The sequence below is a fragment of the Oncorhynchus mykiss genome, chromosome 31 (assembly GCF_013265735.2).
Source record: "Oncorhynchus mykiss isolate Arlee chromosome 31, USDA_OmykA_1.1, whole genome shotgun sequence".
NCBI classification, from domain to species: domain Eukaryota; kingdom Metazoa; phylum Chordata; class Actinopteri; order Salmoniformes; family Salmonidae; genus Oncorhynchus; species Oncorhynchus mykiss.
Window position 1 is genome coordinate 26,904,161 of NC_050571.1, and position 27,476 is coordinate 26,931,636.

General features: G+C 43.1%; 1 protein-coding gene across 4 annotated transcripts in view; it reads right to left on the reverse strand.

Annotated features, from left to right (window-relative positions):
- The window catches only part of LOC110504859 (protocadherin alpha-C2), a 187,298-nt gene that overhangs the window by 116,026 nt on the left and 43,796 nt on the right, over positions 1–27,476 (reverse strand). For 3 of the 4 annotated variants that reach the window (XM_036969644.1, XM_036969643.1, XM_036969642.1), the window contains exon 2: positions 459–536. The exons of the other annotated variant lie outside the window; for it this stretch is intronic. In XM_036969644.1, coding sequence (XP_036825539.1) covers positions 459–536 — 78 coding nt within the window. The remainder of the gene's footprint in view (positions 1–458; positions 537–27,476) is intronic. 4 annotated transcript variants of the gene reach the window in all.

Below are 27,476 nucleotides of genomic sequence, written 5' to 3' on the forward strand. Positions count from 1 at the left end.
AACCATGCTATCAAAACCAAGGCCATGGTTGGCTGTTGATTGGGTATCCACACAATAAGCATCAGCAAAAATAACTCTGATAGGCTGTCCAGACCTCACACGCCTATAAAAAGCTCTTTGATTTGCTCTCAAAGAGTGTCTGGGACACAGGCGGTGTCCGATAGAATCACAGTCCCCTTGGGGCCACCTTCGGAGGGGTAAGAGCCCCACAGCATAACTGCTTCGCTACCTCCCCCCTTTCACCCACCGTGACACACATGCTCCCCCCCTCCCAGTTCCCCTACCCCTCCCTCATCTCCCCATTCTAAAGAGCACTACCATGAACCGAGGACAGGGAGCCCACGAGGACAGAATAGGCATCTATTATGTACAAACACTGTCAGTGACACACTATTACACACGTATAGAGAGAGACTAAGACGACATTGAAACACGTATAATCAGGGATTTTACTATACCGTTAGTTTTCTGGGTTGTGTGTGTGAGAGAGACTGGGGGCGACTTCGGGGATCCTGCCTTAACGTTTCACTTCTCATCTGTATCCAAAACAGAAACACAACAAACATTTGTAGCGCACAAACAATATGATCTGCCACCCCACGTCTGTTAGGCTTGCAGGGAAAAACAGAGAAATGTGTCCGGAATTGCCAAGAATGCAGCCATGCTGCATTCAACTGTACATACTGTATTTAAACTGGGTGATATTCACAACGCATTTAATCACTGTTACACATGCACATATATGTGTAAAGAGCACACGCACATGTTTGTGTGTGAGTGAACAGGATATGGGCCAGAACCCCCTTCCTCCAGCTAAACAATACAGACGAGAAACACATTAGCAATAGCCATCAATACCTCTCTGAACACGCACTCAGCGTCAGCATAGTACATCACTGAACATTGACACACACACACACACACACACACACACACACACACACACACACACACACACACACAGTGATTGAGTTAGTTCAGCCTTTGACCAGGAGAGGGGGATTTGTCCTTTAGTTCCTTTCTAAACCCTGGCTCTCGACTAGAGATGAGATGATTAGATTCTCCTCACAATACACCCACCTCCACAAAACCACATATCGCTTGATAAATACACCCAGTCTCACCCACCCACAAAACCACACATCGCTTAATAAATACACACTCTCACCCACCCACAAAACCACATATCGCTTGATAAATACACACACTCACCCACCCACAAAACCACACATCAATTGATGAATACACACACTTTCACCCACCTCCACAAACCACATATCAATTGATAAATACACACACTCTCAACCACCTCCACAAAACCACATATTGCTTGATAAATACACACACTCTCACCCACCTCCACAAACCACATATCAATTGATAAATACACATTCTCTCAACCACCCACAAAACCACATATTGCTTGATAAATACATTGACTCTCAGACACACAGCACATAAACTATATCCGTGGTTCAGGTATTAAATTTGTCTGGGATGCTACCATGCGTGCATCTCTCTCCCCTGCGGAAATTAAAAAGACAAACTCCCATCGTGTTCTGAACAAGAGAGACAGAGTACACAGCTGTACAAAACCCAGCTCTCTCGGCCAGATACTCATCTACACAATGACTCGCTGAAGACACCCAGCAAATCTCCATTTACACAGAAATCTAAACCCGGGCACACCATGCTTCTTACTGACAGCCTAATCATCCACAGAACGGCTGTGTCACTCTTTCTCAATAGACAGATATATAAGATAGCAGTGCAGCCTTAACGTATTTTTGTAATACCGGCCTCCTTCATACATATTAGGAGGTATGCAGGCAGTTTACAGTACTGTGTGGGCCTCTAGGACCAGCCTTGGTGTGGGAGGCCTTGACCCACTTCTTCAGATAGGACTGAATAATGCAGAGGAGCTCTGGTCTGCAGAGAGAGAGAGAGAGAGACTTTGGAAGCAGTTTGAAAGGGTTTCTCAGCCTTCTCCACTTTATAAAATAATAACTCAGCCGTTCCCAAAGCTTCACCTCTCGCTGTAGTTCTTCGTGGAAAACCTTCCACTTTCAACATAAAAATTGAATCACGTACATGGACATCTCCCCAACACATGCATCATCAAAAGCCTTGCTGTCATGCCAGATGCATGCATTAACCAATGTGGTGTGTGTGTGTGTGTATGCTACATTTCATTGGTGCCCTGTATGTAAGTCACATGTCCAACATACATTACAGTTCTCTAAGGGGGCTAAAGACCCTAGTCTGATGACTCACACTCAATTCTTCCGCTGCTCTGTCATTCGCTACATACTTTAGCCTGAGACTGCCATAATTGAAGTCATTTGTGGGAACGAGGGGCGCGAGGGGTGTTGTACAAAACAAAGTCATTAGTGATTGGATGATCTCTAACCAAGCAGAGTATCAAAGCAAACGAGGATTTTTCAACCCACCGCTTTACCTACGCGTGTTCTGACTCTGACCCAACCCATCGGTTTCTGGACCAATCAGACGGCCCTGAATGTGTTCGCGTTCGGTAAAGGGTTGGGGAGGTACTCAGATCCAGACTCATTGAGGAGAAGAAACTAACATCCATGGGCGTGGCGTAGTGATGTGCAGATGATGATGTGCATGTAGAGATACTGGGGTGGAAAAGAGCAAGAGGATAAGTAATAATATGGGGATGAGGTAGTCGTGTGTGCTATTTACAGATTGGCTGTGTACAGGCTCGGACAGCTGATGCTTAACTTAAGGATTGGGGTTCCATCAACAGGACAGTTGTAAATCATGCTGAGCGTTATGTCAAGATCGCAGATTTTAGATAAACAACAAATTTTGATACATATAAGTGTCTTATATCGGCTGAAAGCTTAAATTCCTGTTAATATAACTGCACTGTACAATTTACAGTAGCTATTACTGCGAAAAAATGCCATGCTATTGTTTGAGGAGAGCTCCAAACAACAAAACACTTTTTTTCACCACGATAGGTTTGATAAATTCACCTCTGAAGGTGAAATGTGTACTTACATTTTCAAATATTGCTCTGATTTATCATCCAAGGGGTCCCAGAGATAATACGAAGTGTCGTTTTGTTAGATAAAATCCTTTTTCATATCCTAAAAGGGTCCATATAGCATGCACGATCGATTTTGTATTTCCACTCGTTCAATTTGCAAAGAAAAGAATCTGTGAAAATCTCACCCTACAAGTTGTTTCAAAAAGTCAAATCACATTTGTATGTATTTTTCAGAGATCCTAGAAGGTAACAAGACTTCACTATATCATTAGGGGTGTAGTATATCCTATAGGACACCATCATTGGTCAGAGAGCGACGCCTTCTTGGCATGCCGATGAAGCAGGCTGTCATCACTTGAACGACTGTATCTGTGTCAAATAAGCACCAATTGGGGTCAAACAAAGCTAGATAGATAGCCAATGAGCTGGACTTTACGGGAGTATCCAGAAACCATGTATATGTCGTAAAATGTAGCTACTAACCTTGTACGACAGCATGCCTTTTCATTTTGGACAACATTTATAAGGATACTCAGAGTTATGAAGTTATGAAAACTGGTTATTTGCAAATGTTGATCTTATAATATGGCTACTAATACTTGGAAAGTTAAATTAAAGTCCAAGTATACCGATTTGATTATATTCTTGCAGAAAAATATAATATGAATGTGAATACCTCCTTCACGATGTGCCCTAATGTACCTGGGGACTTCACACTAAAAGTCTTGTAGTTCGCTCATACTTCAAGTTATCCATCTGAAACTTTGCACATACACTGCTGCCATCTTTTGGACACTATCGGAATTACAACCAGAGAGATGGCTAGAACTGTGACCTATCTCTTGCATTTCAAAGATGGTGGTAGAAAAACAATGGTTGTTTTTTCTTTGTATTTTCTTCTACCAGATCTATTGTGTTATATTCGTATACATTCAATTCACATTTCCACAAACTTCAAAGTGTTTCCTTTCAAATTTTATCAAGAATATGCATTTCCATGCTTCAGGGCCTGAGCTACAGGCAGTTAGATTTGGGTATGTAATTTTCGGCGAAAATGGGGGGAAAAAGGGGGGCTATCCTTATTAAAGTCAGAGAGGGAGATACAAGACTCCAGCTTCAGAGATTTTTGCAATTCGTTCCAGTCATTGGCAGCAGAGAACTGGAAGGAAAGACAGCCAAAGGAAGTGTTGGCTTCGGGGGTGACCAGTGAAATATACCTGCTGGAGCGCATGCTACGGGTGGGTGTTGCTATGTGACCAGTGAGCTGAGATAAGGTGGGGCTTTACCTAGCAAAGACTTATAGATGACCTGGAGCCAGTGGGTTTGGCGACGGATATGCAGCCAACGAGAGCGTACAGGTCGCAGTGGTGGGTAGTATATGGGGCTTTGGGGATAAAACAGTTGGCCCTGTGATAGACTACATCCAGTTTGCTGAGTAGAGTGTTGGGGACCGAAGTCAAGGATCGGTTGGATAGTCAGTTTTACGAGGGTACTGTATTTTGGCAGCATGAGTGAAGGATGTTTTGTTGCGAAATAGGAAGCCAATTCTAGATTTAATTTTGGATTGGAGATGCTTAATGTGAGTCTGGAAGGAGAGTTTACAACCTAATCAGACACCTAGGTATTTGTAGTTGTCCACATATTCTAGGTCAGAACCATCCAGAGTAGTGATGCTAGACGGGCGGGTGGGTGCGGGCAGCAATCGGTTGAAGAGCATGCACTTAGTTTTACTAGCATTTGAAAGCAGTTGGAGGCCACGGGAGGAGTGTTGTATGGCGTTGACGCTCATTTGGAAGTTTGTTAGCACAGTGTCCAAAGAAGGGCCAGATGTATACAGAATGGTGTTGTCTGCGTAGAGGTGGATCGATGGCGGTTATGATATCGTTTAGAACCTTGAGCGTGGCTGAGGTGCACAAATGACCAGTTCGGAAACCAGATTGCACAGCAGAGAAGGTACGGTGGGATTTGAAATGGTCAGTGATCTGTTAGTTAACTTGGCTTTCAAAGATTTTAGAAAGGCAGGGCAGGACTGATATAGGTCTATAACAGTTTGGGTCTAGAGTGTCTCCCCCTTTCCAATCTTAGGGGATCTCAGACGATACGAAAGAGGTTGAATAGGCTAGTAATACACGTTGCAACAATTTCGGTGGATAATTTTAAGAAGAGATGGTCCAGGTTGTCTAGCCCAGCTGATTTGTAGGGATCCAGATTTAGCAGTTCTTTCAGAACCTCAGCTTTCTGGATTTGGGTGAAGGAGAAGCGCAGGGGGGGGGGGGGGGGTAGGGAATTGGGCAAGATGCTGAGGAGGGTGCAGAGCTGTTTGCTGGGGTAGAGGTGGCCAGGTGGAAAGCATGGCCAGCCGTTGAATAATGCTTTTTGAAATGATCGATTATCATAGATTTATTGGTGGTGACAGTGTTTCCTAGCCTCAGTGCAGTGGGCAGCTGGGAGGAGGTGCTCTTATTCTCCATGGACTTTACAGTGTCCCAAAACTTTTTTGAATTAGTGCTACAGGAAGCAAATTTCTGTTTGAAAAAGCTAGCCTTCACTTTCTTAACTGACTGAGTATATTGGTTCCTGACTTCCTTGAAATGTTGCATATTGCGGGGGCTATTCGATGCTAATGCAGAACGCCACATTATGTTTTTGTGCTGGTCAAGGGCAGTCAAGTCTGGGGTGAACCAAGGGCTATATCTGTTCTTAGTTCTACATGTTTTGAATGGGGCATGCTTATATAAGATGGAGAGGAAAGTGCTTTTGAAGAGCAACCAGGCATCCTCTACTGTCAAGAGGTTAAATAAAATGTTTGTAAAGGACTGTAGTAAGTGCCTATTAAGTGCCTAATAAAGTAACAAGGTTGACCGTAACCGGGTTGACCGTAACAGGGTTGACCGTAACAGGGTTGACAACTTCAGCCATACATCTCCTTGTGACCATGGCAATAGAAGAGGAATAATTTAATGCATGCTTCACAAATGTGTTTAAATTGTTCAAACATTTCTAGCCTCTCGATCTACTAGGGCTGAGAATTGCCAGGGACCTCACAATACGATATTATCATGATACTTGTGTGCCCATATGTATTGCGATTCAATACTGTGATTGTATTGTGACTTGATGTTCGAAACATATTTCTCACTGTATGTCTGCTGCAGGGGGACAAGAGAAGTCCATGAGAAAATACCTTTTGATCAGTCATGGAAATCAAAGTGCTGAAAACATGTTGGATCACTTGAAGAGGGAGGGGAGACAGTATGTATGAAGAGGGAGGGGAGACAGTATATATGAAGAGGGAGGGGAGACAGTATATATGAAGAGGGAGGGGAGACAGTATGTATGAAGAGGGAGGGGAGACAGTATATATGAAGAGGGAGGGGAGACAGTATGTATGAAGAGGGAGGGGAGACAGTATGTATGAAGAGGGAGGGGAGACAGTATGTATGAAGAGGGAGGGGAGACAGTATATATGAAGAGGGAGGGGAGACAGTATATATGAAGAGGGAGGGGAGACAGTATATATGAAGAGGGAGGGGAGACAGTATGTATGAAGAGGGAGGGGAGACAGTATATATGAAGAGAGAGGGGAGACAGTATATATGAAGAGGGAGGGGAGACAGTATGTATGAAGAGGGAGGGGAGACAGTATATATGAAGAGGGAGGGGAGACAGTATATATGAAGAGAGAGGGGAGACAGTATATATGAAGAGGGAGGGGAGACAGTATATATGAAGAGAGAGGGGAGACAGTATATATGAAGAGTGAGGGGAGACATATATGAAGAGAGAGGAGAGACAGTATATATGAAGAGGGAGGGGAGACAGTAGATATGAAGAGGGAGGGGAGACAGTATATATGAAGAGGGAGGGGAGACAGTATATATGAAGAGGGAGGGGAGACAGTATATATGAAGAGAGAGGGGAGACAGTATATATGAAGAGTGAGGGGAGACATATATGAAGAGAGAGGGGAGACAGTATATATGAAGAGGGAGGGGAGACAGTAGATATGAAGAGGGAGGGGAGACAGTATATATGAAGAGGGAGGGGAGACAGTATATATGAAGAGAGAGGGGAGACAGTATATATGAAGAGTGAGGGGAGACAGTATATATGAAGAGAGAGGGGAGACAGTATATATGAAGAGAGAGGGGAGACAGTATATATGAAGAGTGAGGGGAGACAGTATATATGAAGAGAGAGGGGAGACAGTATATATGAAGAGTGAGGGGAGACAGTATATATGAAGAGAGAGGGGAGACAGTATATATGAAGAGGGAGGGGAGCCAGTATATATGAAGAGTGAGGGGAGACAGTATATATGAAGAGTGAGGGGAGACAGTATATATGAAGAGGGAGGGGAGACAGTATATATGAAGAGTGAGGGGAGACAGTATATATGAAGAGGGAGGGGAGACAGTATATATGAAGAGGGAGGGGAGACAGTATATATGAAGAGTGAGGGGAGACAGTATGTATGAAGAGGGAGGGGAGACAGTATATATGAAGAGAGAGGGGAGACAGTATATATGAAGAGTGAGGGGAGACATATATGAAGAGAGAGGAGAGACAGTATATATGAAGAGGGAGGGGAGACAGTAGATATGAAGAGGGAGGGGAGACAGTATATATGAAGAGGGAGGGGAGACAGTATATATGAAGAGGGAGGGGAGACAGTATATATGAAGAGAGAGGGGAGACAGTATATATGAAGAGTGAGGGGAGACATATGTGAAGAGAGAGGGGAGACAGTATATATGAAGAGGGAGGGGAGACAGTAGATATGAAGAGGGAGGGGAGACAGTATATATGAAGAGGGAGGGGAGACAGTATATATGAAGAGAGAGGGGAGACAGTATATATGAAGAGTGAGGGGAGACAGTATATATGAAGAGAGAGGGGAGACAGTATATATGAAGAGAGAGGGGAGACAGTATATATGAAGAGTGAGGGGAGACAGTATATATGAAGAGAGAGGGGAGACAGTATATATGAAGAGTGAGGGGAGACAGTATATATGAAGAGAGAGGGGAGACAGTATATATGAAGAGGGAGGGGAGCCAGTATATATGAAGAGTGAGGGGAGACAGTATATATGAAGAGTGAGGGGAGACAGTATATATGAAGAGGGAGGGGAGACAGTATATATGAAGAGTGAGGGGAGACAGTATATATGAAGAGGGAGGGGAGACAGTATATATGAAGAGGGAGGGGAGACAGTATATATGAAGAGGGAGGGGAGACAGTATATATGAAGAGGGAGGGGAGACAGTATATATGAAGAGGGAGGGGAGACAGTATATATGAAGAGGGAGGGGAGACAGTATATATGAAGAGGGAGGGGAGCCAGTATATATGAAGAGGAAGGGGAGACAGTATATATGAAGAGGGAGGGGAGACAGTATATATGAAGAGGAGGGGAGACAGTATATATGAAGAGGGAGGGGAGACAGTATATATGAAGAGGGAGGGGAGCAGTATATACGAAGAGGGAGGGGAGACAGTATGTATGAAGAGGGAGGGGAGACAGTATATATGAAGAGGGAGGGGAGACAGTATATATGAAGAGGGAGGGGAGACAGTATATATGACCATATTAGAGAGACATATTTCCCTCAGATTACACAGATCCACAAAGAATTCGAAAACAAATCCAATTTTGATAAACTCCGATATCTACTGGGTGAAATTCCACAGTGTGCCATCACAGTAGCAAGATTTGTGACCTGTTACCACAAGAAAAGGGCAACCAGTGAAGAACAAACACCATTGTAAATACAACCCATATTTATGCTTATTTACAGTGCCTTGCGAAAGTATTCGGCCCCTTTGAACTTTGCGACCTTTTGCCACATTTCAGGCTTCAAACATAAAGATATAAAACTGTATTTTTTTGTGAAGAATCAACAACAAGTGGGACAAAATCATGAAGTGGAACGACATTTATTGGATATTTCAAACTTTTTTAACAAATCAAAAACTGAAAAATTGGGCGTGCAAAATTATTCAGCCCCTTTACTTTCAGTGCAGCAAACTCTCTCCAGAAGTTCAGTGAGGATCTCTGAATGATCCAATGTTGACCTAAATGACTAAAGATGATAAATACAATCCACCTGTGTGTAATCAAGTCTCCGTATAAATGCACCTGCACTGTGATAGTCTCAGAGGTCCGTTAAAAGCGCAGAGAGCATCATGAAGAACAAGGAACACACCAGGCAGGTCCGAGATACTCTTGTGAAGAAGTTTAAAGCCGGATTTGGATACAAAAAGATTTCCCAAGCTTTAAACATCCCAAGGAGCACTGTGCAAGCGATAATATTGAAATGGAAGGAGTATCAGACCACTGCAAATCTACCAAGACCTGGCCGTCCCTCTAAGCTTTCAGCTCATGCAAGGAGAAGACTGATCAGAGATGCAGCCAAGAGGCCCATGATCACTCTGGATGAACTGCAGAGATCTACAGCTGAGGTGGGAGACTCTGTCCATAGGACAACAATCAGTCGTATATTGCACAAATCTGGCCTTTATGGAAGAGTGGCAAGAAGAAAGCCATTTCTTAAAGATATCCATAAAAAGTGTTGTTTAAAGTTTGCCACAAGCCACCTGGGAGACACACCAAACATGTGGAAGAAGGTGCTCTGGTCAGATGAAACCAAAATTGAACTTTTTGGCAACAATGCAAAACGTTATGTTTGGCGTAAAAGCAACACAGCTGAACACACCATCCCCACTGTCAAACATGGTGGTGGCAGCATCATGGTTTGGGCCTGCTTTTCTTCAGCAGGGACAGGGAAGATGGTTAAAATTGATGGGAAGATGGATGGAGCCAAATACAGGACCATTCTGGAAGAAAACCTGATGGAGTCTGCAAAAGACCTGAGACTGGGACGGAGATTTGTCTTCCAACAAGACAATGATCCAAAACATAAAGCAAAATCTACAATGGAATGGTTCAAAAATAAACATATCCAGGTGTTAGAATGGCCAAGTCAAAGTCCAGACCTGAATCCAATCGAGAATCTGTGGAAAGAACTGAAAACTGCTGTTCACAAATGCTCTCCATCCAACCTCACTGAGCTCGAGCTGTTTTGCAAGGAGGAATGGGAAAAATGTTCAGTCTCTCTATGTGCAAAACTGATAGAGACATACCCCAAGCGACTTACAGCTGTAATCACAGCAAAAGGTGGCGCTACAAAATATTAACTTGAGGGGGCTGAATAATTTTGCACGCCCAATTTTTCAGTTTTTGATTTGTTAAAAAAGTTAGAAATATCCAATAAATGTCGTTCCACTTCATGATTTTGTCCCACTTGTTGTTGATTCTTCACAAAAAAAATTAGTTTTATATCTTTATGTTTGAAGCCTGAAATGTGGCAAAAGGTCGCAAAGTTCAAGGGGGGCGAATACTTTCGCAAGGCACTGTATATTCCCTTGTGTTCTTTAACCATTTGTACATTGTTACAACACTGTATATATATATATATATATATATATATATATATATATATATATATGTATAATATAACATTTGTAATGTCTTTATTGTTTTGAAATGTCTGTATGTGTAATGTTTACTGTTAATTTGTATTGTTTATTTCACTTTTGTATATTATCTACCTCACTTGCTTTGGCAATGTTAACACATGTTTCCCATGCCAATAAAGCCCATTGAATTGTATTGAATATATGAAGAGAGAGGGGAGCCAGTTTATACAGTTGAAGTCAGAAGTTTACATACAATTAGGTTGGAGTCATTAAAACTAGTTTTTCAACCACTCCACATATTTCTTGTTAACAAACTATACGTTCATCTGTACAAACAATAATACGCAAGCAAAAACCCCATGGGACCAGGCAGCCGTCACACTGCCCAGGAAGGTGACGCATTCTGTCTCCTAGAGATGAACGTACTTTGGTGAGAAAAGTGCAAATCAATTCCAGAACAGCAGCAAAGGACCCTGTGAAGATGCGGGAGGAAACGAGTACAAAAGTATCTATATCCACAGTAAAACAAGTCCTATATCGACATAACCTGAAAGGCCGCTCAGCAAGGAAGAAGACACTGTTCCAAAATTGCCATAAAAGAGCCAGACTACGGTTTTGCAACTGCACAATGGGGACAAAGATCGTACTTTTTGGAGAAATGTCCTCTGGTCTGATGAAAAAAATAGAACTGTTTGGCCATAATGACCATCGTTATGTTTGGAGGAAAAAGGGGGAGGCTTGCCAGCCGAAGAACACCTTCCCAACCGTGAAGCACGGGGGTGACAGCATCATGTTGTGGGGGTGCTTTGCTACAGGAGGGACTGGTGCACTTCACAAAATAGATGGCTTCATGAGGGAGGAAAAGTATGTGGATATATTGAAGCAACATCTCAAGACATCAGTCAGGAAGTTAAAGCTTGGTCGCAAATGGGTCTTCCAAATGGACAATGACCCCTAAGCATACTTCCAAAGTTGTGGCAAAATGGCTTAAGGACAACAAAGTCAAGGTATTGGAGAGGCCATCACAAAGCCCTGACCTCAATCCCATAGACAATTTGTGGGCAGAACTGAAGAAGGGTGTTCGAGCAAGGTGGCCTACAAACCTGACTCAGTTACACAAGCTCTGTCAGTGGGAATGGGCTAAAATTCACCTAACTTATCATGGGAAGCTTGTGGAAGGCTACCCGAAACATTTGACCCAAGTTAAACAATTTAAAGGCAATGCTACCAAATACTAATTGAGTGTATGTAAACTTCTGACCCACTGGGAATGTGATGAAAGAAATAAAAGCTGAAATAAATCATTCTCTCTACTATTATTCTGATATTTCACAATCTTTAAATAAAGTGGTGATCCTAACTGACCTAAAACAGGGAATTTTTACTTGGATTAAATGTCAGGAATTGTGAAAAACTGAGTTTAAATGTATTTAGCTAAGGTGTATGTAAACTTCTGACTTCAACTGTATGAAGAGGGAGGGGAGACAGTATATATGAAGAGGGAGGGGAGACAGTTTATATGAAGAGGGAGGGGAGACAGAAGATATGAAGGAGGGGAGACAGTAGATATGAGGAAGGAGATGGACACAACAAAGATTTAGGATGGGGAATACACAAGGAGAGAAAGAGTGACAATGCTGTGAGAAAGGGAAAAAAAATATCCCAGAAAGAGAAAAATATAGGAAAAAAAGAGAGGCCAAAGAGACAGAATGGAGAGGAGTAGAGTGGAAAGAAGTGGCACAAGTCAACCACTCCTCTGAGACTGACGTCCCCGTTTGTTCTTTCTCTCAGCTCTGCTTTTACAAATCCACTTTTCATGGCACCGTTAAGACGTTTCCCGCTATTCGCATTACCCAAGCAACAAAGTGGAATTATCACTGACACGTGTTTAACGGACACCCTAATCCTGGAAAACTGGGAATTCTGACAGCACCGGCAGAATGGAAGCAGATTTAAACCCGAGCACCAGGAGGAATCGGGGAGCATTGTGTGTTTGTACTGAGAGCTAGACAAGGTCAGAGGAAACGACTCGACGACACAAGGGGCAGAAACACTTTGATTCAGAACTATGCCAGAGGGCACTGGAAAGGGAGTGTGAATTAGGTAGTTAGAAGTCAACAGGAGATCAGCAAAGCAACCGCATGACCACGCTTCTTTCCTCTCTAATCCAATCACAGACAGACAGGAAGGGAAACAGAATTACATCACATGTAACGTTTGGGTGGTTTTACCGTCTGTTTTATTTCCTGGAAAAAGTCTTCGGCTTTTAACACGCAACTCTTATGAGAGTTAAACAATGGTCTCGTTACCCGGTGTGATAACATGTTAACTGGCCTACTTTATCAGAGTAGCTGATCTAGTATGTAAACCATCTATCCTTCATCATATCATTACTGACTATAACACACTGTTGATCTCTGAACCATCTCTCCTTCATCATATCATTACAGGCTATTCATTTATTTTTATTTAACCTTTATTTAACTAGCCAAGTCAGTTAAGAACAAATTCTAATTTACAATGACGGCCTACCCTGGCCAAACCTTGACGACGCTGAGCCAATTGTGCGCCACCCTATGGGACCCCTAATCATGGCAAGTTGTGATACCAGCCTGGAATCAAACCAGGTTCTGTAGGGACGCCTCTTGTGCCGAGATGCAGTGCATTAGACCGCTGCGCCACTCGGGAGCCCGGCTATGACACACTGCTGATATCTAAACCATCTATCCCGGTCTCATCAGGATGCTCTACGACACGTCTGAAAGGATAGAGGTCTGATAGCATAGAGGTCTGACAGCATAGAGGTCTGATAGCATAGAGGTCTGATAGCATAGAGGTCTGATAGCATAGAGGTCTGATAGCATAGAGGTCTGACAGCATAGAGGTCTGATAGCATAGAGGTCTGATAGCATAGAGGTCTGATAGCATAGAGGTCTGATAGCATAGAGTTCTGACAGCATAGAGGTCTGATAGCATAGAGGTCTGATGGCATAGAGGTCTGATGGCATAGAGGTCTGACAGCATAGAGGTCTGATAGCATAGAGGTCTGATAGCATAGAGATCTGATTGCATAGAGGTCTGAAAGCATAGAGGTATGATAGCATAGAGGTCTGATGACTGTGACGTCATGTGTTGCTACAATGCTGTATTGTCTTAGGTGTCTCTTTATGTAGTTCAATGACTGAAAGTGGTCTGATAGGATATAGGTCTGATAGGATAGAGGTCTGATAGGATATATAGGTCTGATGGGATAGAGGTCTGATAGGATATAGGTCTGATGGGATAGAGGTCTGATAGGATAGAGGTCTGATAGGATATATAGGTCTGATGGGATAGAGGTCTGATAGGATACAGGTCTGATGGGAAAGAGGTCTGAAAGGATATAGGTCTGATGACTGATATGATAGAAGTTTGATGACTGATAGGATAGAGGTCTGATAGGATATAGGTCTGATGACTGATAGGATAGAGGTCTGATGACTGATATGATAGAGGTCTGATGGCTGATAGGATAGAGGTCTGATGACTGATAGGATAGAGGTCTGATGACTGATAGGATATAGGTCTGATGACTGATAGGATAGAAGTCTGATGACTGATAGGATAGAGGTCTGATAGCATAGAGGTCTGATGACTGATAGGATAGAGGTCTGATGACTGATAGGATAGAGGTCTGATGACTGATAGGATATAGGTCTGATGACTGATAGGATAGAGGTCTGATGACTAATAGGATAGAGGTCTGATAGGATATAGGTCTGATGACTGATAGGATAGAAGTCTGATGACAGATAGGATAGAGGTCTGATGACTGATAGAATAGAGGTCTGATGACTGATAGGATAGAGGTCTGATGACTGATATGATAGAGGTCTGATGACTGATAGGATATACAGTGACTTGCGAAAGTATTCGGCCCCCTTGAACTTTGCGACCTTTTGCCACATTTCAGGCTTCAAACATAAAGACATAAAACTGTATTTTTTTGTGAAGAATCAACAACAAGTGGGACACAATCATGAAGTAGAACGACATTTATTGAATATTTCTAACTTTTTTAACAAATCAAAAACTGAAAAATTGGGCGTGCAAAATTATTCAGCCCCCTTAATTTAATACTTTGTAGCGCCAACTTTTGCTGCGATTACAGCTGTAAGTCGCTTGGGGTATGTCTCTAGCAGTTTTGCACATCGAGAGACTGAAATTTTTTCCCATTCCTCCTTGCAAAACAGCTCGAGCTCAGTGAGGTTGGATGGAGAGCATTTGTGAACAGCAGTTTTCAGTTCTTTCCACAGATTCTCGATTGGATTCAGGTCTGGACTTTGACTTGGCCATTCTAACACCTGGATATGTTTATTTTTGAACCATTTCATTGTAGATTTTGCTTTATGTTTTGGATCATTGTCTTGTTGGAAGACAAATCTCCCTCCCAGTCTCAGGTCTTTTGCAGACTCCATCAGGTTTTCTTCCAGGATGGTCCTGTATTTGGCTCCATCCATCTTCCCATCAATTTTAACCATCTTCCCTGTCCCTGCTGAAGAAAAGCAGGCCCAAACCATGATGCTGCCACCACCATGTTTGACAGTGGGGATGGTGTGTTCAGCTGTGTTGCTTTTACGCCAAACATAACGTTTTGCATTGTTGCCAAAAAGTTCAATTTTGGTTTCATCTGACCAGAGCACCTTCTTCCACATGTTTGGTGTGTCTCCCAGGTGGCTTGTGGCAAACTTTAAACAACACTTTTTATGGATATCTTTAAGAAATGGCTTTCTTCTTGCCACTCTTCCATAAAGGCCAGATTTGTGCAATATACGACTGATTGTTGTCCTATGGACAGAGTCTCCCACCTCAGCTGTAGATCTCTGCAGTTCATCCAGAGTGATCATGGGCCTCTTGGCTGCATCTCTGATCAGTCTTCTCCTTGTATGAGCTGAAAGTTTAGAGTGACGGCCAGGTCTTGGTAGATTTGCAGTGGTCTGATACTCCTTCCATTTCAATATTATCGCTTGCACAGTGCTCCTTGGGATGTTTAAAGCTTGGGAAATCTTTTTGTATCCAAATCCGGCTTTAAACTTCTTCACAAGAGTATCTCGGACCTGCCTGGTGTGTTCCTTGTTCTTCATGATGCTCTCTGCGCTTTTAACGGACCTCTGAGACTATCACAGTGCAGGTGCATTTATACGGAGACTTGATTACACACAGGTGGATTGTATTTATCATCATTAGTCATTTAGGTCAACATTGGATCATTCAGAGATCCTCACTGAACTTCTGGAGAGAGTTTGCTGCACTGAAAGTAAAGGGGCTGAATAATTTTGCACGCCCAATTTTTCAGTTTTTGATTTGTTAAAAAAGTTTGAAATATCCAATAAATGTCGTTCCACTTTATGATTGTGTCCCACTTGTTGTTGATTCTTCACAAAAAAATACAGGTTTATATCTTTATGTTTGAAGCCTGAAATGTGGCAAAAGGTCGCAAAGTTCAAGGGGGCCGAATACTTTCGCAAGGCACTGTAGGTCTGATGACTGATAGGATATAGGTCTGATGACTGATAGGATATAGGTCTGATGACTGATAGGATATAGGTCTGATGACTGATAGGATATAGGTCTGATGACTGATAGGATAGAGGTCTGATGACTGATAGGATAGAAGTCTGATGACTGATAGGATAGAGGTCTGATGACCGATAGGATAGAAGTCTGATGACTGATAGGATAGAGGTCTGATGACTGATAGGATATAGGTCTGATGACTGATAGGATAGAGGTCTGATGACTGATAGGATAGAGGTCTGATGACTGATAGGATATAGGTCTGATGACTGATAGGATAGAGGTCTGATGACTGATAGGATAGAGGTCTGATGACTGATAGGATAGAGGTCTGATGACTGATAGGATATAGGTCTGATGACTGATAGGATAGAGGTCTGATGACTGATATGATAGAGGTCTGATGACTGATAGGATAGAGGTCTGCAGACTAGTGCTGAGGTCTGTAGTTTACCCTACATGTACATGTCACTACAGGTAAATGCACATCTACACACACTCATATGTTAACAGGCACACATACATGCATGTGCACACGCACATAGTAGTCATGCCTTCCTCGCCCCAATGGTACACACTCAGCAACTCGTTAACCTTGTCTACACATAACTCACACAATATCAGAGTCACACTGTCACTGACCACAGAGTCAAAAATACACATTCTGAACCCTCTCAAACAAAGTATTGTCACATGGGCCGACTCAGAATCACATGATGAATACTACCACACGGTCAAAAGCAATCAACTACAACTCAGTTAAAACTGAATCAGAATGACACAAAGAGTCCCAAAATTTCACCACACAGATACAGTACAATATTTTAGTCTCAGTGCTTGAGGCTACAGAGACGGTGAAAGGTAGCCCTTTCCCTCTCACTGTCACTGTCGCAGCCACGCACAGGTGAAAGGCACTGCTGATGATAGCTTCATTCTCCACAGAGAGAACAGAGGATGGGGTGAGGAGAGGACTGTCCCCACTGTGAGAGGAGAGGATGGGGTGAGGAGAGGAGAGGACTGTCCCCACTGAGAGAAGAGAGGATGGGGTGAGGAGAGGAGAGGACTGTCCCCACTGAGAGAAGAGAGGTTGGGGTGAGGAGAAGAGAGGACTGTCCCCACTGAGAGAAGAGAGGATGGGGTGTGGAGAAGAGAGGACTGTCCCCACTGAGAGAAGAGAGGATGGTGTGTGGAGAAGAGAGGACTGTCCCCACTGAGAGAAGAGAGGATGGTGTGTGGAGAAGAGAGGACTGTCCCCACAGAGAAGAGATGATGGGGTGAGGAGAGGAGAAGACTGTCCCCACTGAGAGAAGAGAGGATGGGGTATGGAGAAGAGAGGACTGTCCCCACAGAAAGAAGAGAGGATGGGGTGAGGAGAGGAGAGGACTGTCCCCAAAGAGGAACAGAGAATGAGACTGGGTAGAAGGGAGGAGAGGGGAACTCCCACCATAGACAAACAGACAGACTGACAGGAATATAGATTTGGAAAAGTGAGGATGGGGTGAAGACTGTCCCTACAGACAAAGAGACAGACTGACTGAGACTTGGCAGGAAAGAGGAAAGGAAATGACAAGAAAGATAAGAAAATAAAAGGAAAGGAAAAGGGACAGAAATGAGAGCAGATAGTGGGGGACTAAATTAAAGGAGGACAATGAAACAGAAAAGGAGAGAATATAGGAGAGGAGGAACCAATGGAGCAGACACAGGGAGAGAGAGAAGGAGAAAGGTGTCAGCCATTTTACATCAGACTGCACTCACACTAGGAGACAGAGGGGGGCATAAGAGAGAGAGAAGGATTGAGGGAGAAACAGGATGTGTGGGAGGAGGTGGAGATAGCAAGATCAGCTCTTTGTGAGAGAGAAGGGAAGATGGAGTGAGAGAAAGTAAGAAGCAGAAACTAAGGAGAGAGCAAGTGGGAAATAGCTAAGAAACAGAGTGGCTGTTAGAATAAGGGAGATGGGGGAGAGAAGGAGAGAAAGAGGGAGAGAAGGATGGAGAGGAGGGGGGAGAGGGGGAGATAATCTTGGAGAGGAGAGAAGTAGGGAGGGGGAGAGAGTAGGAGGTTGAGGGGGAGAGAAGGAGGGAGAGGGGGAGAGAAGAAGGGAGAGGTAGAGGGGAAGAGAAGGAAGGAGAGGGGGAGAAAATTAGGGAGATGGGGGAAGGTGGGAGAAGGGGGAGAAGGAGGGAGAAGGGGAGAGGAGGAGAGAAGGAGGGAGGGATGCGAGAAGGGGGAGAGAAGGAGGGAGGGTTGAGAGAATTAGGGAAAGGGGAGTGTCATGGACAGAGAGGGGGGAAAGTGATGGAGAGAGAGGGGGGAGAGATGGAGGGAAAGGGGGAGAGATGGAGGGAAAGGGGGAGAGATGGAGGGAGAGGGGGGAGAGATGGAAGGAGAGGGGGGAGAGAAGGAGGGAGAGGGGAGAGAGATGGAGGGAGAGGGGGGAGAGAAGGAGGGAGAGGAGGGAGAGATGGAGGGAGAGATGGAAGGAGAGGGGGGAGAAGAAGGGAGGGGGAGAAATTGAGGGAGGGGGGAGAGATGGAAGGAGAGGGGAGAGATGGAAGGAGAGGGGGGAGAGATGGAAGGAGAGGGGGGAGAGATGGAGGGAGAGGGGGAGAGAAGGAGGGAGAGGGGGATAGATGGGGAGAAGAGAGAGAAGGCTGTCTGAGTCATTTAGTCTCATAGCGTAATGCTCCTCCATTACACCGACATCCCACTGTTAATTCATACAGGACGCCCACTAGATAAGATGGTGGGAAAGAGAGTAGAGGAGAGCATTGACTGACAGAGGCAGAGGAACAACACACACACACACACACACAAACACACACACAGGAAAGAAGGGTGGATAAATAGGTTTGACAGGCAAAGCTTGAGCAGGTCTGTCTCGCTGTGCAGATGGTTGTCTCACTGACGTTAAGCTATTATAATGCAGTTATTACCCACAATGCCCAAATCTCTGAAAAATCTTCTTTATGGCAGATGGTCTCCCTAAAAATAAACAGCCCACAGACAGAAACAGAGAGGGACATAAAAAAACTACATGTGGGCTAGATGAGTCACTCACTGCCCAGGCCTCAAGTACTCTCAATCGTGGGCAGTTATTTCCAGGAAAGCAGGGCTCAAAATGTATCAAAGAGAGATTTCCATCAAGGCTGGAACCCTTAAAAAGACACAGTTAGATAAAAGCAGCAAACACGGGAGCATCGTCATCCCATTAACCTGTGGATATAGAGTTGTAAACATATGTACAGGGAAGAGAGAGAACAGTGGTCTTCTGAGACCTGGCCTATTCACATATGAATGGAAATACACAGGTCAAGACGCATGCATTAACCAATGGTGTGTGTGTGTGTGTGTGTGTGTGTGTGTGTGTGTGCGTGTGTAGGCCTGTGTATGTAGCCTAAATGGCCACAGGGGAATCAAAACCCTGCAGTTGGTGACTCTGCTCTGCTATCTCCAACAGCCAGAAAAACACTTTCCATTCAGTCTTCTATCGGTGGATAAACGTCAACATTAAATGGATTCGTCAGTGAAGTGTCAATCAGCAACTGTGGCCACATTCAAGTGTAGGCGTCTTACATCTAGTCAGCCTGCAGTGGGCGTCGTTACAGTGTGTGTGGACAGGCAGCTTAACAGGGCTGAGTTCAACATGCGGAAAACATTTTGCAATGTGGCACAAACATTTGTACAATCTTGAATGAAAGGTCACAGTAACATCGAAATATTCCTTTTCTTCAGCCATCATTCTGCAAGTGGACGTTCAACAAATGTGTTTAGGTCGTATAACTCTATACTGTGTGGCTTTTCTGGCTCAGTGACTTGGATGACCTCCTAGTGACCTCTAGCAGTAAGATAAGAGTATAGACGACAGTAAGATAAGAGTATAGACTACTGTAAGATAAGAGTACAGACACTGTAAGATAAGAGTATAGACTACTGTAAGATAAGAGTATAGACTACAGTAAGATAAGAGTATAGACTACTGTAAGATAAGAGTATAGACTACAGTAGGAAAAGAGTATAGCATACAGTAAGATAAGTGTATAGACTACAGTAAGAAAAAAGTATAGACTACTATAAGAGTATAGACTACTGTAAGAGTATAGACTACAGTAAGATAAGAGTATAGACTACAGTAAGATAAGAGTATAGACTACAGTAGGAAAAGAGTATAGAATACTGTAAGATAAGTGTATAGACTACAGTAAGAAAAGAGTATAGACTACTATAAGAGTATAGACTACTGTAAGAGTATAGACTACTGCAAGATAAGAGTATAGACCACTGTAAGAGTATAGACTACTGTAAGATAAGATCATTTGAAACTGTAAGATAAGAGTATAGACTACTGTAAGAAAAGAGCATAGACTACTGTAAGATAAGAGTATAGACTACGGTAAGATAAGAGAATTTGAAACTGTAATATAAGAGTATAGACTACTGTAAGATAAGAGTATAGACTACGGTAAGATAAGAGAATTTGAAACTGTAATATAAGAGTATAGACTACTGTAAGATAAGAGTATAGACTACTGTAAGATAAGAGTACTTGCTACTGTAAGATAAGAGTATAGACTACGGTAAGATGAGAGTATAGACTACTGTAAGATAAGAGAATTTGAAACTGTAAGATAAGACTATAGACTACTGTAAGATAAGAGTATAGACTACTACAGTAAGATAAGAGTATAGACTACTGTAAGATAAGGGTATAGACTACAGCAAGATAAGAGAATTTGAAACTGTAAGACAAGAGTATAGACTACTGTAAGATAAGAGTATAGACTACTGTAAGGTAAGAGTATAGACTACTCTAAGATAAGAGAATTTGAAACTGTAAGATAAGAGTATAGACCATGTAAAGGCTGATACTGTGTATCCACACTGACATTCCTCCCCCTTAAGAGCTCAAAATAGACAGCTGATTCAGAAAACCTTATGTTGTGCATGTGAAACTGTACAGTGCATTCAGAAAGGATTCAGACCCCTTGACTTTTTCCACATTTTGTTACGTTACAGCCTTATTCTAAAATGGATTCAATAAAAGAAAAACTCATGAATCTACACACAGTACCCCATAATCAAATCAAAGTTTATTTTCCACGTGCGCCGAATACAAAAGGTGTAGTAGACCTTACAGTGAAATGCTTACTTACAAGCCCTTAACCATCAATGCAGTTTTTAAGTAAATAATAAATATTAGGTAAACAATAGATAAGTTAAGGAGGGGGGGTGGCGGGACACAATGCATAGTCCGGGTAGCCATTTGATTAGCTTTTCAAAGTTGAAACAGCTGACAAAGCAAAAACAGGTTTTTATACATTTTTGCACATATATACTTTTTTTTTTTATACCTTATTTACATAAGTATTCAGACCCTTTGCTATGAGACTTGAAATTCTACAACTTGATTGGAGTCCACCCGTGGTAAATTACATTGGTTGGACATTATTTGGAAAGGCACACACCTGTCTATATAAGGTCCCACAGTTGACAGTGCATGTCAGAGCAAAAACCAAGCCATGAGGTCAAAGGAATTGTCCATAAAGCTCCGAGCCAAGATTATGTTGAGGCACAGATCTGGGGAAGGGTACCAAAAAATGTCTGCAGCATTGAAGGTCACCAAGAACAGTGACCTCCATCATTCTTTAGTGGAATACGTTTGGAACCAACAAGACTCTTCCTAGAGCTGGTCAAACTGAACAATCAGGGGAGAAGAGCCTCGGTCAGGGAGGTGACCAAGAACCCAATGATCACTCTGACAGAGCTCCAGAGTTCATGTGTGGAGATGGGAGAACCTCCCAGAAGGACAACTCCACCAATCAGACCTTCATGGTAGAGTGGCCAGACGGATGCCACTCCTGAGTAAAAGGCACATGACAGCCCGCTTGGAGTTTGACAAAAGGCACCTAAAGGACTGTCAGACCATGATAAACAAGATTCTCTGATCTGATGAAATTAAGATTGATCTCTTTGTCTTGAATGCCAAGTGTCACATCTGGAGGAAACCTGGCACCATCCCTACGGTGAAGCATGGTGGTGGAAGCATCATGCTGTGGGGATGTTTTTCAGCGGCAGGGACTGGGAGACTAGTCAGGATTGAAGGAAAGATGAACGGAGCAAAGTACAGGGAGATCATTGAGGAAAACCTGATCCAGAGTGCTAAGGATCTCAGACTGGGGCAAAGATTCACCTTCCAACAGGACAATGACCCTATGCACACAGCCAAGACAACACAGGAGTGGCTTCGGGACAAGTCTCTGAATGTCCTTGAGTGGCCCAGCCAGAGCCCGGACTTGAACCCGATTTAAAATCTCTGGAGAGACCTGAAAATAGTTATGTGGCGATGCTCCCCATCCAGACTGACAGAGCTTGAGAGGATCTGCAGAGAAGAATGGGAGAAACAGCTGTGCCAAGCTTGTACCATCATACCTAAGAAGATTCGAAGGTGATTTGAGAGAGAGAGAGAGAGAGAGAGAGAGAGAGAGAGAGAGAGAGAGAGTTAGAGAGAGAGAGAGAGAGAGAGAGAGAGAGAGAGAGAGAGAGAGAGAGAGATGGGTGTAGAGAAAGAGATAGAGATCAGAGGGACAGAGTCAGAGAGAAAAGACCTGGAGGGGATCAGAAGGTCAGTGGAATGGATGAAAGGAGAGAGAAACAGGCAATATACTGATTAACAAGAGAAATGAGAGCAAGAGAGATCCAGACATAATGATACCGTGAGAAAATGAGAGAAAGGAAGATATATAGATTGCAAAGAGGGACAGAGGAAGAGAGAGAGAGAGAGAGAGAGAGGGGGGGGGGGGGGGGGGAAGGAAGATATATAGATTGGAAAGAGGGACAGAGGAAGAGAGAGAGAGAGAGAGAGCGTTCACAGTCAGCCCACTGACACCCCTTTCAGACCACAGCAAAATCACAGTCTACTTAAACAGAGCAATACTCAATCATGAGGCATCAAAGCCAAAGGAACTGAGTAACATTAAGAAATGCTATAGATGGAAGGAATGCAGTTTGGAAACCTACCAAAAAACAATTAGGCAACAACAAATTCAATCCCTTTTAGACAATTTCCTGGGTAAAACGTTCCACTGTAATAGTGAAGGTGTAAACTTGGCAGTAGAAAATCTTAACAGTATATTTGACCTCTCAGCTTCCCTATCAAATCTAAAAATCTCAAATAGAAAACCGAAGAAAATTAACAATAATGACAAATGGTTTGATGAAGAATGCAAAAATCTAAGAAAGAAATTGAGAAACCTGTCCAACCAAAAACATAGAGACCCGGAAAACCTGAGTCTACGCCTTCACTATGGTGAATCACTAAAACAATACAGAAATACACTACGGAAAAAGAAGGAACAGCATGTCAGAAATCAGCTCAATGCAATTGAAGAATCCATAGACTCTAACCACTTCTGGGAAAATTGGAAAACACTAAACAAACAACAATACGAAGAATTATCTATCCAAAATGGAGATGTATGGGTAAACCACTTCTCCAATCTTTTTGGCTCTATAACAAAGAATAAAGAGCAAAAACATATACATGATCAAATACAGATCTTAGAATCAACTATTAAAGACTACCAGAACCCACTGGATTCTCCAATTACATTGAATGAGTTACAGGACAAAATAAAAACCCTCCAACCCAAAAAGGCCTGTGGTGTTGATGGTATCCTCAATGAAATGATCAAATATACAGACAACAAATTCCAATTGGCTATACTAAAACTCTTTAACATCATGGCATCTTCCCCAATATTTGGAGCCAAGGACTGATCACCCCAATCCACAAAAGTGGAGACAAATTTGACCCCAATAACTGCCGTGGAATATGTGTCAACAGTAACCTTGGGAAAATCCTCTGCATTATTATTAACAGCAGACTCGTACATTTCCTCAATGAAAACAATGTACTGAGCAAATGTCAAATTGGCTTTTTACCAAATTACCGTACAACAGACCATGTATTCACCCTGCACACCCTAATTGACAACCAAACAAACCAAAAACAAAGGCAAAGTCTTCTCATGCTTTGTTGATTTCAATAAAGCCTTCGACTCAATCTGGCATGAGGGTCTGTTATACAAACTGACGGAAAGTGGTGTTGGGGTAAAACATACGACATTATAAAATCCATGTACACAAACAACAAGTGTGCGGTTAAAATTGGCAAAAAACACACACATTTCTTCACACAGGGTCGTGGGGTTAGACAGGGATGCAGCTTAAGCCCCACCCTCTTCAACATATATATCAACAAATTGGCGCTGGCACTAGAAAAGTCTGCAGCACCCGGCCTCCCCCTGCTAGAATCCGAAGTCAAATGTCTGCTGTTTGCTGATGATCTGGTGCTTCTGTCACCAACCAAGGAGGGCCTACAGCAGCACCTAGATCTTATGCACAGATTCTGTCAGACCTGGGCCCTGACAGTAAATCTCAGTAAGACCAAAATAATGGTGTTCCAAAAAAGGTCCAGTCACCAGGACCACAAATACAAATTCCATCTAGACACTGTTGCCCTAGAGCACACAAAAAACTATACATACCTTGGCCTAAACATCAGCGCCACAGGTAACTTCCACAAAGCTGTGAACGATCTGAGAGACATGGCAAGAAGGGCATTCTATGCCATCAAAAGAAACATAAATTTCAACATACCAATTAGGATTTGGCTAAAAATACTTGAATCAGTCATAGAGCCCATTGCCCTTTATGGTTGTGAGGTCTGGGGTCCGCTCACCAACCAAGACTTCACAAAATGGGACAAACACCAAATTGAGACTCTGCACGCAGAATACTGCAAAAATATCCTCCGTGTATAACGTAGAACACCAAATAATGCATGCAGAGCAGAATTAGGCCGATACCCACTAATTATCAAAATCCAGAAAAGAGCCGTTAAATTCTACAACCACCTAAAAGGAAGCGATTCACAAACCTTCCATAACAAAGCCATCACCTACAGAGAGATGAACCTGGAGAAGAGTCCCCTAAGCAAGCTGGTCCTGGGGCTCTGTTCACAAACACAAACACAGCCTACAGAGCCCCAGGACAACAGCACAATTAGACCCAACCAAATCATGAGAAAACAAAAAGATAATTACTTAACACATTGGAAAGAATTAACAAAAAAACAGAGCAAACTAGAATGCTATTTGGCCCTACACAGAGAGTACACAGCGGCAGAATACCTGACCACTGTGACTGACCCAAAATAAAGGAAAGCTTTGACTATGTACAGACTCAGTGAGCATAGCCTTGCTATTGAGAAAGGCCGCCGTAGGCAGACATGGCTCTCAAGAGAAGACAGGCTATGTGCTCACTGCCCACAAAATGAGGTGGAAACTGAGCTGCACTTCCTAACCTCCTGCCCAATGTATGACCATATTAGAGAGACATATTTCCCTCAGATTGCACAGATCCACAAAGAATTCGAAAACAAATCCAATTTTGAAAAACTCCCATATCTACTGGGTGAAATTCCACAGTGTGCCATCACAGCAGCAAGATTTGTGACCTGTTGCCACGAGAAAAGGGCAACCAGTGAAGAACAAACACCATTGTAAATACAACCCATATTTATGCTTATTTATTTTATCTTGTGTCCTTTAACCATTTGTACATTATTAAAACACTGTATATATATATAATATGACATTTGTAATGTCTTTACTGTTTTGAAACCTCTGTATGTGTAATGTTTACTGTTAATTTTTGTTGTTTTTCAATTTATATATTCACTTTGTATGCTGTCTATCTCACTTGCTTTGGCAATGTTAACACATGTTTCCCATGCCAATAAAGCCCTTGAATTGAAAAAAAAAATTGAATTGAATTGAGAGAGAGAGAGAAAGAGAGAGAGAGAGAGAGAGGAAGTTTGAGAGAGGGGGATAGAGAAAGAGAGCAGAGTCAGAGCGAAAATAACCTACAGAGTAGACCTATCCTCTGGCTGTAGGCTAACTGCAGAGAGAAAACAGGGTCAGGGCTCACTGGACTGGGACACAACCAGAACTGACATGACCCTTCACAGCAGAACCAACCATGCCAGATAGAACCAGAACTAACTGGATGCGACCTACCCACTCTGAACCAAAGCAAAGGACATGGCATAAAAACAGCTTAATGGATCCCCTGGCCTACTGTAATCACTGAGATAATGAACCAACAATGATAATAAACCAACTCCGTTATTTATACTTAGCGTTTAATGCTCTTCCGTGTTGAGTCAGTGCCAATACAGTGTCAATGCAAGTCAAATCAAATGTTCTAATCAAATCAAATTGTATTTGTCACATTCGCCGAACATAACAGGTGTAGTAGACCTTATCATGAAATGCTTACTTACAAGCCCTTAACCAACAGTGTCTACATAAATCTACATAAATTAAAGTCACACAATAAAATAACAACGAGGCTATATACAGGGGGTTCCAGTACCAAGTCAATGTGCGGGGGTGCAGGTTAGTCAAGGTCATTTTTACATAGATAATAAGCAGCAAGTAGCAGCAGTGTAAAAACAAAGGGGGGTCAATGCAAATTGTCTGCATGGCCATCTGATTAATTGTTCAGCAGTCCTCACATATTGAGTGACATCCAGCTGTACTCGCTCTGTGTTCACAGTGAAGATGAATGCCTAGAGATAATACTAGTCCCCCATGACCGCGGTAGGGAACAACACACACACGGGGTCTGTGGGCCAACACCTAGCTCTGCCGCAGTTTCCATCTAGGTCTGCTGACGTTAACACTAATACAGCCTGCTGATCCACTGTTGCCCACATCACCTGGATAGGACCATGATGTGCTGACTCTCACAGTACCAGCCAGGGCACCCTCAGAACTCCCTGTTCTCTCTGTGCCTGGCCTAACTCCAGACTCCACACTAACGTCCCCCCCCCCCTCCCCCACGGGACCGCTGCGCTAAAATAAATACCATGCCTACACAGACACAAGACTGAACTTCACTCAATTCTTTAGAGGTTAAGAGCATTGGGCCAGAAACCAAAAGGTCGCTGGTTTGAATCCCCAAGCTGACAAGGTTGAAAAATCTGCCTCTCTGCCTTTGAGCAAGGCAGTTAATCCGAAACAACAACTGCTCCCAGGGCGCTGATGACGTGGATTAAGGCAGACCCCCTCCGCACCTCTCTGGTTCAGTGGGTACAGCCAGTGGGTACAGCCAGTGGGTACAGCCAGTGTTAACAGTGAACACGCGCCGGAAGTTGCACAGAATTTTCACAATGTTCAAGTTTGCACTCAGCAGACCTGAAATTTGCCCAGTGCTGAAGAAGATTTTAGAGAACACTGGTCCAGACACACGCACAGTGCCATTACCAAACCACATGCAAAGTTTTCCCTATAGCACCACAGCCACACCGAGATAGGTCTTATGTTACTAACGGTGGTGAAAACACCTCGTTAAATAAAC